Here is a 13,623-nt window from a genome sequence, read left to right on the forward strand (position 1 = left end):
CATGAATCAGATCCAGAAACTTTCAAAGTTATGGTAATTCAACAGATACCCCCATTATGGCCAAAGTTCATTGATCTTTGACCTTGGTCATGTGACCTGAAATTCGCACAGGATGTTCAGTGATACTTAATTACCCCTATATCCATATTTTATACACCATATCTATAAACTTTAAAAGTTATGACAGCAATCTAATAATTATCTCTAAAATGGCCAGTTCAATGACCTTAAATGACCTTTGACTTTGGTCATGTGACCTAAAACTCGCATGAGATGTTCAGTGATACTTGATGACTCTTATGTCCAGTTTTATGAAATAGACCAATACACTTACAGAGTTATGATGGTAATTCAACAAATACCCCCGACATGGCCAAAGTCCATTGACCTATGACCTTGGTCATATGACTGAAACTCGCACATGATGTTCAGTGTTACTTGGTTACTCTAATGTCCACATTTTATGAACAAGACCAATACTCTTACAGAGATATCATGGTAATTTAACAGATACCCCTAACTTAGCCAAAGTTCATTGACCTTACATGACCTTTGACCTTGATCATGTGACCTGAAACTCACACAGGATATTCAGTATTACATGATTACTCTTATGTCCCAGTTTCATGAATCAAATCCATAAACTTTCAAAGTTATGGTATTACTTCAACAGATACCCCCATAATGGCTAAAGTTCATTGACCTTTGTCATGTTACCTGAAATTCGCACAGGATGTTCAGTGATACTTGATTACTCTTATGTCCAAGTTTTATGAACTAGGCCAATAAACTTTCAAAGTTATGATGGTAATTCAAAAAATACCCCCATTATGGCCAAAGTTCATTGACCTTTGAACTTGGTCATGTGACCTGAAACTCGCACAGGATTTTCAGCAATGCTTGATTACTCTTTATGTCCAAGTTTCATGAATCAGATCCATAATCTTTTAAAGTTATGATGGTAATTCAACAGATACCGGTACGCCCAATTTGGCCAAAGTTCAATGACCCTAAATTTCCGTTGACCTTGGACATGTGACCTGAAACTCAGGCAGGATGTTCAGTAATACTTGATTAACCTTATGGCCAAGTTTCATGAACTAGGTCCATATACTTTCTAAGTTATGCTGTCATTTCAAAAACTTAACCTTTGGTTAAGAATTTGGTGTTGAAGCCTCCGCCGCAGCCATCGGAAAAGCAGCGCCTATAGTCTCATTCTGCTATGCAGGTGAGAAAAAACAGATTTGTAAAAAAGTAGACTAATCAACCTACTCCTTATACCCTGACAAAAATGAGGAATATTTTGGTTGAAAGTTGGAGAAGATATCATTTGTAATGGGAATGTATACTTCAGTTATCCAGAAATTGCATACAATTGTATGAATAGTACCAATCATTAAACAAATATTCCTGTTAGCTAAAAATGAATAACAGGTAATATTATAGATCTAAGCCAATCATTTCATTAGGATCCCTATCATCACTATTTAGTAAAAACATATATATAAATATAAATGTGTAAAGTTATACATGTACAACAGCGTTTGGCAACTCTTTTTATTTAAATATTGTAAAGACCCGACACCCGACAAAGGAAATTATAATTGGTATTAGGGTCAAAAATCTGTCTATCTGACGGTCAATCGGATTGGGTTCGCCCTAGCCATTAACCCGTCTCTGTGGTTTAGTGGTTAAGGCACCGGCGTTCAAAGGTGGGGGCCCGGGTTCGATTCCCGGCGGAGACATTTTTTCGGCATCACAAATTTTTCCAAAGGGTAGATAGCTCTGGGGAACCTTGATTTAAGCTACGCCTACCATTGTTCTCTTCATCCATTTCTTTACAATATATAAATATATATATATTCCACTCTTTGCTTTTAGCTTGACATTAGCATAATGAACAATAAATAAAGAGAGCTAGTTTCAAGCAGGTCCATTTCATTTTTTCCATAGACCTTAACAACCGCATAGCCAGGATTTCATTTTGGAGGGGGCGGTAAATGCACGCGAAGCATGCCAATACTTACAGAGCGCGCAAAGCGCCCTCCCTAGGGGGTGGGTGCAGGGAGGGGGAGTTTCCCCCTCCCGTGCGAAGCTTTTGGCGTTTCATAAATTAAAATGAAAAGGAGCCGTCTCCCTTGTCTCTAGTACCTATATTAGCTCCAATTCAGTTGACTATATTGTGATTTTGAACCTTGTTTTCAAAAGTAATCGTGAACGCACAAAAAAAGGAATACGATGGAGGAAATTGAAATGATAATAACCCCGCCCGAAGCGCGGAAGCTAAAGCATTTTATCATTTTTTTTTGCCATGAAAAGGGTCCCAAGAAAAATGTATTATTTAAGATATACTAGTATTGAATACTTCCCTTGGAAAGATCAGATTTGATTACAAACAATTTAGCGACTCAGGGCATATCTTTAACTCACGAAACAGAGGAGAAGAAGTGTATACGCCAGGAGTAAGATATTCCTCCCCGCGCAGAGCAATGAAACTCTGAAATTTCAAAGGGCGGACGTTTTATGAAATGCAGATATCTCTAATACCCCATCGGCTCTAATTCAATTGATTTTCTAAAATAATTGAACTGCATTACAAGGAAAATAGTGCGCAAAAGTTGAAATTATAAAAAAGGATTCATTGAAATTATAAAAAAGGATTATAAAATTATAAAAAATGATTATAAAATTATAAAAAAGGATTCATTGAAATTATAAAAAAGGATGCCTAATTTCTTTGACTTATCCTGAAGAGCTTCATTTTACATTATACAGAAACTTAAGTGTCATTCAAAATTTCAAACTGAGGGCACAAAACAGGACAGGAGATGAATGTGCAGGAAAATGACATGAAGTTTAATAGAATTTGATAAAAAATATTGTACTTTATTTAATACGACATGAATTTTATACCTTCCTCGTTTTTTAAATTAGGAACCTGTTTGTCCAAAAATCATGGTTGTTTAGTATTGAGCTGAAAAGCGGGAGAAGTTGCCTTTATGGAGGTGACGCAAGAAATTGATATTAAGATTTTACCCGCTCGGAGCCGACCAGACCAGAAATTGCGCGATCAATGAAAAAAAAAGATAACTTCATATACATGTACTTTGGCCTAACCTTTCTCTAATTCCATGCCCTAATGTATACATTTGAACTTTTAAAACTGCCAAGAAACACATATAGCCAAGGTGGAAAAAACAGGGTTAGAAAAAGGGTGGGGGAAACAATGGAGAACTTCAATATTGTTATTTAACCGTGCACAGCGTGGAAGCAAAATTCATTTATAAATTTAAAGCAAGAGTGAAGGAGTTTCTCTTTCGAGAAAAAAATATAAAGAATGAAAAGAAAAAAAAACACAAAGCTACCTTTCTTCCCTTTCCTCCCTTCCCTTTTCCTTTTCCCTTCTCTTTTTTCCCTCCTTTTTTTCTTTTTCGGGACGTTTTTTTTTTTTGGGGGGGGGGCGACTGCCCCCCTGGCTACGCGCCTGGACCTTAATGAGAGAGTCATACTTTAACACAAATAACAAAATATCAGCATATTTCATTAGTGAAAAATGAATTTGTGCTTGATTTTTGGACTTGCATTTGACTTTGATCACACCTCTTTCTTCATTGGACCCATGGGAAAAAACAATCCCTGAAAATCTGGAATATCTTATGATCTAGCACAAATAGCTACAGTAATATTCATGGAGTACAATAGAGTACCGAATTGATGACGTCACAAAAAACTTTTCTTTTTTGCATTTCAGCATTTTTGATACCATATTTTTGTAGAGCATGATGAAATACCTCCACTACCAAAATTTGGTGGGAATTGGTCCATGGGGGCCAGAGATATGACCTCATGAATACATAATTAGCCCATTGAAGTCAATGTATTATTGGCAGGATTCTAAAAGTTAGGAACCAGGCCAATAGTTTTATGCAACAGGGCCCTAGGTCTCATTTCACAAAGACTTTTAAACTGACAAATGTGCACTTACTATTACAAATGTACTATCAGCCAATTAGATTGAAGGATTTCAGGTGTTATTGCAAATTCATTATAATAACAAATTTCATGAAATGGGCCCGTCACCACTTCAAAGAACACCCAACAACCAGAGTGATGCTTCACCAACCAGCTTGTAAAGTTATGCATGACTATACATGCACAACTGGAACATGTTCTCATGTTCTATTAAATCAGCTACTTAAATGTAGGGATATACCCTTTAGCACAAGAAGGGTCACAACAGTGGATAAAGTTGTGCGTAACATATGAAGAGCTTTGTGATACCATGAACCTACTTCAAGTAGTAGTAGTAAGACCATAGTGATAAAGCCCCGTTTAGCTGTACTTAAAAAAAAATCGGCATTTAATATACTAGCCCGCATTCTGAAGTCAGGTTTAACTCTGCATATATTTTGGGAGCCCAAAATTTAAAAATCCTGTTAATATTGTAAACCAGTATTTCTTGTGTTTACTATTTTGTTTCCTTTTGCTTTCATAATGAAGAAAAATTATTCAAAATAGTCCAGTTATCATTCCCAGAAAGACAATTTGGGTGTCACATGAGTTGATAAATTGGATGTGTGCTGTTAGGGATTTGTGCCCCAATTAGCTCTCCATAGTTAAACCACAACTTTAAACCAGGGTTTAATCTAAACCCCAGTTAAGAATACGGCTACTGTATTTCACAATGAAAAAGTTAACTCTGGAGTCCGATGGCGACACCTTTCTTGAAGTGATCTTCGGTATTTACGTTCTCTAGCATGAACTTTGCTACATCTGATCTGGGCATCTTCGCCGGAGCATCACAGAACTGGCGACCAATATCAACTTTAATCCCCTTCCCTGTGATCATTAAAAAAGAAAGTTATAAACAGTAAAATTCTTAAATTCATGAATTTGCGAAAGACACATCTGTAATCTCATTTCATTTCTATTCCTCTTTATGATTATCTCTTTCTTCTGAAAATTCTAACGACCCATTTGATACTCTCCCTGTTTCTCTCAAGAGAAATTCCAGATTAGAGCACATTCCTAAGCTAGAAATGTAACCCATTCTGATAGATGTAATGGACCACAGGCATGCTTTTGTACATTATTGAGTTCTTGAATAACCTGATGTTACCAAATGCCCATGAAACTATTGCACAAAAATTCTATGTTGTGTGATTACAGTGCATGAACCAATCTAATGTGAAAGGTTCCATGACATTCACTTCGGCAAAAATTGCTCCAATGGAAAATCTGCACGTTAAGCTAAATATAAAATATGACTAACACTAAATAAACCCTAATATTTGAATATACATGTACTGTAGAACTTTTTTATCTTCATATTATTTCAAAACATTATCGTGGGTTCGAATCCCAGCCATGGCGTAATTTCCTTCAGCAAGAAATTTATCCACATTGTGCTGCACTCGACCCAGGTGAGGTGAATGGGTACCTGGTAGGATTTATTCCTTGAATGCTTTAGCGCCTATTAATATGGCGGCTCAGCTACAGCCGGGGTAATAATATGATAACAAGTATCAAAGCGCAGTTGAGTATATGCACATAGTAACTGCGCTATATAAATGGACATATTATTATTCTGATCCAAAACTCTTACAATCCTAACTCTAACCATATGCCATAAGACCAAATAAAATGCCACAGGAGTAAATGTCATGTCACCTGTGAGAAGCTAGAGGACCAATGGCTCTAAGTCTTCCCAGGGAAGAAAGATTTACTTCCGAATGCTCGTTTTACTCATCATATTGTCATTTGAATGTGTGTGTCAAATACACGTAGTTACTTCTTTTGTATAAAAATTGCTCTATAACCTAGCCCCAAAATACTTGTCTGATTGTCTAGAAATATTTCCCACATAGAACTAGATCCTCTTAAGACCCATTTAAATTAACATATCCAACTAAAAGAAAACAGATCGGAGATAGAACATTCAACATTGCATCCTCAGCGGAATGGAACAAACTCCCTCTAGCAATAAGAAAATCCCCAACAATTGAGACATTTAAGAAGTCCCTTAACATTTTTTTTTCTAGGCAACTGCCTTCATTTAATATGTAATTCTGATCTTTTTGTTTGTGAGCGCTTTGGGCCATGTAGGAAAAAGCGTGTTATAAATATTGAGTATTATTATTAAATGGAATCAAAAGTAAGCCTACCCGAACTAGGCCCATCAATGAGTTGTGGTGGTCTGACTATTGTGTAATTGATGTCCTGACACTCATCGTCAAGAAACTTTTCCATGATGACTACATCAGCTAGCGGTTTACTCAGAACTGGTCGGACGACCCATCGAGCTACAAAACCTGGGTCATCATTGGGATCAACTGGAAAATACAATTTGAAAAAAAAAATGAAAATATGATGCATATATGTAAAATACTCAACATGACAGAGGCCAGGCATACCTTATGATTTGTCTACCAGAAGAAAATAGCTTTTGATGTGAATACTGAAAGAAATATACTACTGTTCGAATATCAAGAATGTCATGACAAATGATTAACAATAAGTTTACTTAAACTCTAATTATCCTGCTATTAATGAGATGTTTATGATATCTCAGTGCTTAAAGATTGTTATTTTAGAGTACCGGAGCGATGACGTCAGTTGCCATGGTGTCATGATGGCCTGCTTCTAAACAAATGAACCCGGAGCGGGTTTCTCATAGGAGAAAATGGCCGCTAATGGAATTTCATCACTTGCATCCTAAGAATGATGGTAATTTTTTCAAATACAAATGTTTATAGACGGAAACGATCGTCGGCTGTGACTCTGTTTAGAACCAGCCGGTTCATGGCCATGACAGTGATGTCACACTTTGGTACTCTATTAATGTTGCAATCCTCCAATGGTTAAAAAGCCAATTTGCTTCATAATCAAGGCATCAAAAGAGTTATAGTATAAATACAATTCATTGTAGGTAGGTACTTTGTTCTTTAGTAATCAGAAAAAAACAGTTATAGGTGATCAATAGTACGCTACTATTTTGCACGAATAGTTCACAGTTGTTTTTAGCTTGTTATTTCAGGACGGAAGTTAATGGAACCCATGAAAGCCCCTGCTAAATCCATCTTTATCACCAATAATAGTTTGAAGAATGTCCCGATGGAAATTGAATATTCAATCAGGAAAATGGGGGAGGGGGTTATTTGAAAACTAGAGTTGAGATTGGCCGACTGTATGCACAGCTATCCCTCTCCTCTTCCCCCTGTCTCCCTCTTATCTTTTGACCATGCAACGATACAGATGAATCATGACCACTCACTTTTGACATACCAAGATGACATCAAAAGGAGTCGTTTGACCTGCGCGCCTCTCATTGCCGTGACGATGGCCCTCATAGGAGCAGAATAGACGGTGGTACTGTAGATGAGAGAGGGTGATCCTAAGCAGGAGAACACCGCATCGCATCCCTCAAAGTTGGGTTGGAGACTCTCTGCAGAGAAGACATCCCCTTTAACAGCCTATCAAAAGACAAAGAAACCATGTGGGAATACTTGATACTTGATGTAGTAATCCCTTTGGCAGCTCATACAGAAGCTATAATGGGATGATGAATAAAGTGAGCCACTGGAAGGAGCATTATAAAGTGTAAAAATGGTGATGGATAGACATAGCAACTTTGTATTTGTACAGTAAAACATGCTATGCTGATAAGCTGATTGCAAGTAAAAACCAAGCTTTTGACTTTATATCATATAGGATCCAACAGGGGGCTGCATCATTCTGATGGCAGGGAGAGCGGCCTCCTTGAAACTGGACATTCCTTTGGTGGTGACAGCTGAGCTGGGTAGGTTGTTCCAGTTCCTTATCATTCTTGGATAGAATGAGAACTTGAAGAAGTCGATTGTGGCTTCAAATGGGCCATGAATCATTATAAAAAAATATTATAATACATGAAGATGGTAATGGTCATCATGATAATAATTATGATTTATAATTGGTTAATGATGATATAGTACCCCATGCCATGACATCAGACATAAAATAAAAAACTATTTACGGGTGGGCGGGGCTTAACCAAAATCATGTTTATGTACAATGCATGTATGTGATCAAGCCCGGGGCCCCATCAAGGGTTATAAAAAGTATTAATGAATAATTAATTGAATACGCATAGAGACTATTCATATTGCGTCAAAAACTGCTTATCAATATTATATTATACCGAGGTTGTTTTACCTGACTGCTGAGAAAGCACGAATGCCTGTAAGCAAGCAACCAGGGGACTAACGGCTTAAGGTCCTCTCCGAGGGACCTGGTAATGAGGATAAATGCCTTACCAAAGGGCACTAGCGCACCACTTGGGAATCGAACCCGGGTCACCGGATTCCGAAACCCCCGCTCTACCGACTGAGCTATCGCGCCTCCTTCTCAAAGATTCATTCAGTTATATCTAACGTTACATTCCTGTCTGATGTAGACTCTTGGAGTACCTTTAGAATCCAATGTCATAACTGTTAATGAGAAAAACCTGGCGAGGTATTGAGGTTATGTTTGTCTCCCTATACGTTACTACACAGTATACAGATACCCCCGGGGGGGCCACTTCCATTCACGAGTGGATACCATGCGCGACCATGGGGTCTCGAAAAGCACCCTTAACACGTAATTTCCATATTCTGAAAATGCACCCCTTAACAAGTATTGGCGTGTGAAACCCTACCCTTAACAAGTATTGGAAACAAAACAATACTCTTGGCAAATATTCCCTGAAATGAACCCCTAAACAAGTACAGGAATGTTTTATTGTTACTGGTCCTTTGGTTGTCGGCTTTACCTTATTTGGTTTAGTACGACCCCACCTTCTACACCTCGCGCAAATAGGACTCTAAACACGTAGTGTTGGGGCAAAAAGGACATCCTTTATAAAACATTTTAATTTTGTTTTATCATCCCCGCAAATTCGACCCTACACACGTAATTTTCCTAGCGAAATAGATACCCTTTTTTCATTATTTTTGTGTTTTTGACACCCTTATCACGTTATGTACGTAACGTGCCCTATCGTGAAAAGGACATCCTTTTTACATGTTTTTTTTGATTGCGCATGGTATCCACTCGTCAATGTAAGTGGCCACCCCGGGCAGATACCGGAAGTGTTGCCGTCGCTGCACGCCCATAGAGGTTTGATCAGAGATGGAGAAAGGGATACAGGGAAGGTAGGGGCCCAGGTACAAAGAGAGGTGGGGGAGGGGTACATATTCAGGACAATTCTTTAATCTGAAAAAAATACATGTACATGCTATGAGCTTCGGATACGAAGCTACGCCTAGGGGGCTACGTGTATAGATCTAGGGCTAGCTAGCTAGGCCTACTGTGATACTTCGATACAGAACGAGGAATCAAACACTGTCTAGGTAGCTAGGCCTATATTAGACAGCTGGCAGCCGTCTGTTTCGAGGAGTTTTTTAACATTTTTTTTTTTACTTCTCCTCGTACACAGACGGCTCGCTATCGTGCAGCCACCATTAGGGGGACTTGCAATGCAAAATCCCCCCGTCGAGGCTTTTCAATTTTTGTCTTTAATGAATAAAAATTTCGAAAATTATAGTGACCAGAGTGCAAATTTATATTCCCTCTTGGCATTAATTGCCAAAAAACAGAGAAAATGAAGTTAAAAGGAACAAAAACAGTGACTTACCTCGGCTGTCGCGCAAATTCACTTCCCCGTTTAGGCGTTTTATCCGATCTTAAGTACATAAACATATGGCCATTGAGTCCCCTGTACAGATCGCGCTAGAACTTCGGTCTCTGTATTTGGTGAGTGAAGCCAACGAAGTTCAGCTGAACAACCAACAAAACAGAGACCGAAGCTTTTGGTCTAGGGCTATAAAAAACATATGCCATTGAGTCCCTGACCCTGTACAGATCGTGCTACAACTTCGGTCTCTGTATTTGGTGAGTGGAGCCAAAGGAGTTCAGCGGAACAATGAACATGACAGAGACCGAAGCTTTTGGTCTAGGGCTAGGCACCAACAACACAATGAGCGAGGTCCCAGGCGTACCGACCGGGAAAGCTCCGGGCCCTCGCAATGTGCGCTTTCGCTAATCAGGGCTGTACTGACCTTGAAGTTATCGTGCTGAATATCTTCGAGTTTCGCTGTATTTCTGACAATAGCTGTTACTTCATGTCCCCCATCTAATGCTTGCCTTATCAGGGACAACCCCGTCCCTCCCGTTGCACCTAATACAACAAATTTCTTCATGATTGCAATGAGTTTCTTCCTGTCAGTGGCTGTGCTGTGTGTGAGTAGCTTTATAAACATGGATCACGTGATAATGATTTTTGGGCCGTGGCGCGGCCGGCCGGTCCGATCCGCGGAACGAACGGCCGGTACATGTGCACTGTGGGCCTATGGCCTATACCCTACGTGGGGGAGGGGGGGGGGGGGGGCGAGGACCCACTTTGTCAAAGAACATGTAGAACTGTGGGGGGGGGGGGCGACGGGGACACATTGTGTGGTTCATATAGTGAAGTTTGCATTGTTAGATGCACTCTATGCACTCGGCAGGGGCAGCGGAACGGTTTTCAAAGTGTGGGGGGGGGGGGGGCGCTGACCATGCTAAAAACAACTATGATCATTTTTACGTTTCTGTACACGGTTTTGGAAAAATGTGGGGGGGGGGGGTTAAGCCCCCCGGCCCCCGATTCCGCGGCCCCTGCTCTGTTTTGCAATGTCTGGTGAGGGTGATCGATGCTATAAACTCATTGGCTATAAGGATTTTATTAGTAAATCGAATGCATAGATCACATCATGAAATTATGATTAATAAAATATATTTTCTTTACATATTCAGCATAAGTATGATATTAATAATTCGCAATTACTGACAATTCAAGCAATATATTCTTCTTAATTTTTGTAAATATAATATGCATGTTCATATCTCTTATAAGGACAATCTATATCCGGGGTCTGGCATGATCCAACATCGTAAAAATTGTACGAATTCAAGTAACAATTTTCTTTCTGAAAAAAAAACCCACTTTGGTATCTAAAACAAAAGCGGAATATTGCAATATCAACTATCAAAATCAAATTGAGCTAATTAATAACTCTGATCTACTCACAATCTCAAATACACTTTAAAAATGATTTAAACTACGCTGTTTACTATGTGAACCGCACAGTAGTTTTTTAAACAGTTTAATCAATAAATCAAGTGTTTAAATTCTTAAACAACCATGCTTAAGTTATTGTCATTTCAGATTTTAAACAGCGTTGTTTTAATCATTTTTAACAGTGTAAATCACATGCGGCTTATTATGAAGATAAACTCAAAAGAAAAAGGAAACGGGAATGTTCAACTATATGGACTGTTGAAAGATTTTCACCCTTGTGCCTGACCGCTAAAAAAAAATATACATATACAGCCTACGGGCAGTTGCGATGTCATTATTCTAAATATACATACACATATAATCTTTTCATGACTGCCTTTTTAATAGGAAAATTACTGAAATATTCGAGCTGAATCAGAAAAATGACATTCATTGACTAGAATAATAAATGCACTGACCAATGTAACTAGATCACATCAATTTAAATTCAAAACATTTGTTGTCCGTTAAAGCAATATAGGCCCCCCCACATGGACTGCTACCCGTGACCAGTGTCCGACAACCTCAGAACTACATTAACTGAATTTGCAAGCCTAAATGGCGTAACACATGAGAAAAGCCACCCTAAGAGGCGTAAACATCGAAATCGATTAATTTGATACCATACTGATGACTGATTGAAGTACAAGATTGAATTTTAAATTGAAGTACAATTACTGGTATATAAATTCATTTTTTGGAAGTTAATTATTGAGACTGAAAGTAAGGCCAACATAGACACCTCTCTTAGCCACTTTGAATAGCCATTTTTTAGCCTGAATTAATGAATACAATTGAAAATGTTGCTTGCCTTGACTGACTGATGCATCACTTAGATCTACCGTTCGTTTTCAATATCATCAAAACTTGAACAAATGGAATCCATGTGAAACATGTGAAATGGGACCCTTTTGAAGCTTTTTTTTCTGGACGCAGGTGCGTAGCAGGCCATGTCAAGTGTAACCCCCCCCCCCCGATATAGGTGCTCCCTTTATATAATATTGACTGGCCTTGAGGGGAACATCAAATATATTGCCAGCAAATGAATCATATTGGCCCGAGTCTTTAGACGAGGGCAATATGGGTCATTTAAGGGCAATATATTTGATGTTCCCCGAAAGAAGAGCCAGTCAATATTTTTATTATCATCCAAAGCAGATATCTAGAGCAAAAATCATGATAATGGGGATATTTCTTTTCAAAATAGAGTTCTATTGTGTCATGTGAATATCGGTCTAGGCTCTGCACTTAACCATTATGACGTACTTGCAAGCGCTCGGATTCAGCGTTGTCTTTATTATGACGTACTTGTTGGTGGGCGGATCCTTATGAAGCGTATCTCTTTATACGCATCCACAAATGCCCGGATGTGAGACCAGGGAAAATACAAAGGTATTGTAATAGCGACGTATTTCCCTACCCCACCCCCAATCTATAATTGTGACGTCACCTGCCATGCTGCGGCGGATTTGACGTTTATGGCTGACTGGCAGAACTTGGACTTGGACAACGCTCCTCAGAAGTCATATTTTGCCTGGTGAGTTTGTCAATCCCACCCCTATTTATATTCATAATTCTAATCATCGAGCAGTGGTGTTCATTTACTGACCCCAGCTGCTTTATTGGCGTCATGGACAAACCGTAATTTTGCAATTATTTTCGGGGACCCACATTGGGTTTTGAGTGCTTCGGTGCATCACGGCAGGTAGGCTGGGAACAGGCAGGATTGTTCGTGCGGTGGGGATTCGCGCGGGCCGGTTCTACCGAGGGCGCCCGGACTTGCCGGTAGCGGAGTTCTCTTCGGGTGGTGTTTAGAGTGAGTTTTAAAGTAGTTATTTCTAGATTCTTTTTGGTTGATTTATTTTATTGTGTTTGTAATTTTATAGTTTAGAGTCTAGATTTTAATTAGCCTTGATTTTTAGTGCAATTTTATTAAGGATTGCAGTGATTTTGGTGGATTTTGTGGTGATTGTTTTGTGAGTGGGTGTGATTGTTTTTGACTGCGGATTATCTCCTGTCAATTTAGGAGAGGGGAGGGGGTGACTATTGTCATCGACTTAAACATTTTGAAATACAATTTTGGAAATTGATATTGGTTTTTATAATTTTAGGTCATATTGCGGTGTCTCGAATTCACTTGGGTTAGACCGATATCGGAATCGGTGACCAAGATTTTCGGGCTTAGTCTTCACCGCAGACCTTGATCAATTATTAATTGGGATTCAAATATTAAATTCTGGTACTTTTTAGGGGTTTTACAGACTATTATTGGGTAACTTAAATTAATCGAAGTGTGTTTGCGGAGTGATTGGACTTGTGCATTTGTGTAGTCTTGGTTTTAGACTTTATTAATCATTTAATACAATTTAGGTTATTTAGATTTAGATCTGGTTAAACCGGGGAATTGTTTATAGAATATTGACATTGCCTTTTTCGGAAGGAATTATCGGTGTTTCTTGCGTGACTGTGTAGCCTGGCAGTGGTTTGAATTACTTCCGATGGGTTGGGAC

General features: G+C 38.8%; 1 protein-coding gene across 1 annotated transcript; it reads right to left on the bottom strand.

The window, feature by feature from the left end:
- Positions 1–3,813: 3,813 nt before the first annotated feature.
- On the bottom strand, positions 3,814–10,276 carry LOC121413627. Its single transcript, XM_041606532.1, has 4 exons — positions 10,077–10,276; positions 7,274–7,472; positions 6,165–6,332; positions 3,814–4,839 (listed from the first exon to the last, which is right to left on the bottom strand). Exons 1-4 carry the CDS (start codon positions 10,215–10,217, stop codon positions 4,694–4,696), a joined length of 654 nt encoding a protein of 217 aa, XP_041462466.1. The 5' UTR covers positions 10,218–10,276; the 3' UTR covers positions 3,814–4,693.
- Between the last annotated feature and the right edge of the window lie 3,347 nt (positions 10,277–13,623).

Source organism: Lytechinus variegatus, chromosome 4, assembly GCF_018143015.1.
Source record: "Lytechinus variegatus isolate NC3 chromosome 4, Lvar_3.0, whole genome shotgun sequence".
In the NCBI taxonomy this organism is placed as follows: Eukaryota; Metazoa; Echinodermata; class Echinoidea; order Temnopleuroida; family Toxopneustidae; genus Lytechinus; species Lytechinus variegatus.

Excerpts from the sequence above, each read along its gene's own strand:
- LOC121413627 (XM_041606532.1), bottom strand. The coding sequence starts at position 10,217 with ATGAAGAAATTTGTTGTATTAGGTGCAACGGGAGGGACGGGGTTGTCC. Across the intron at positions 7,473-10,076 it reads TTCAGCACGATAACTTCAAG|GCTGTTAAAGGGGATGTCTT; the intron begins GTCAGTACAGCC and ends GTCTTTTGATAG. Across the intron at positions 4,840-6,164 it reads CATTGATGGGCCTAGTTCGG|GGAAGGGGATTAAAGTTGAT; the intron begins GTAGGCTTACTT and ends TAATGATCACAG.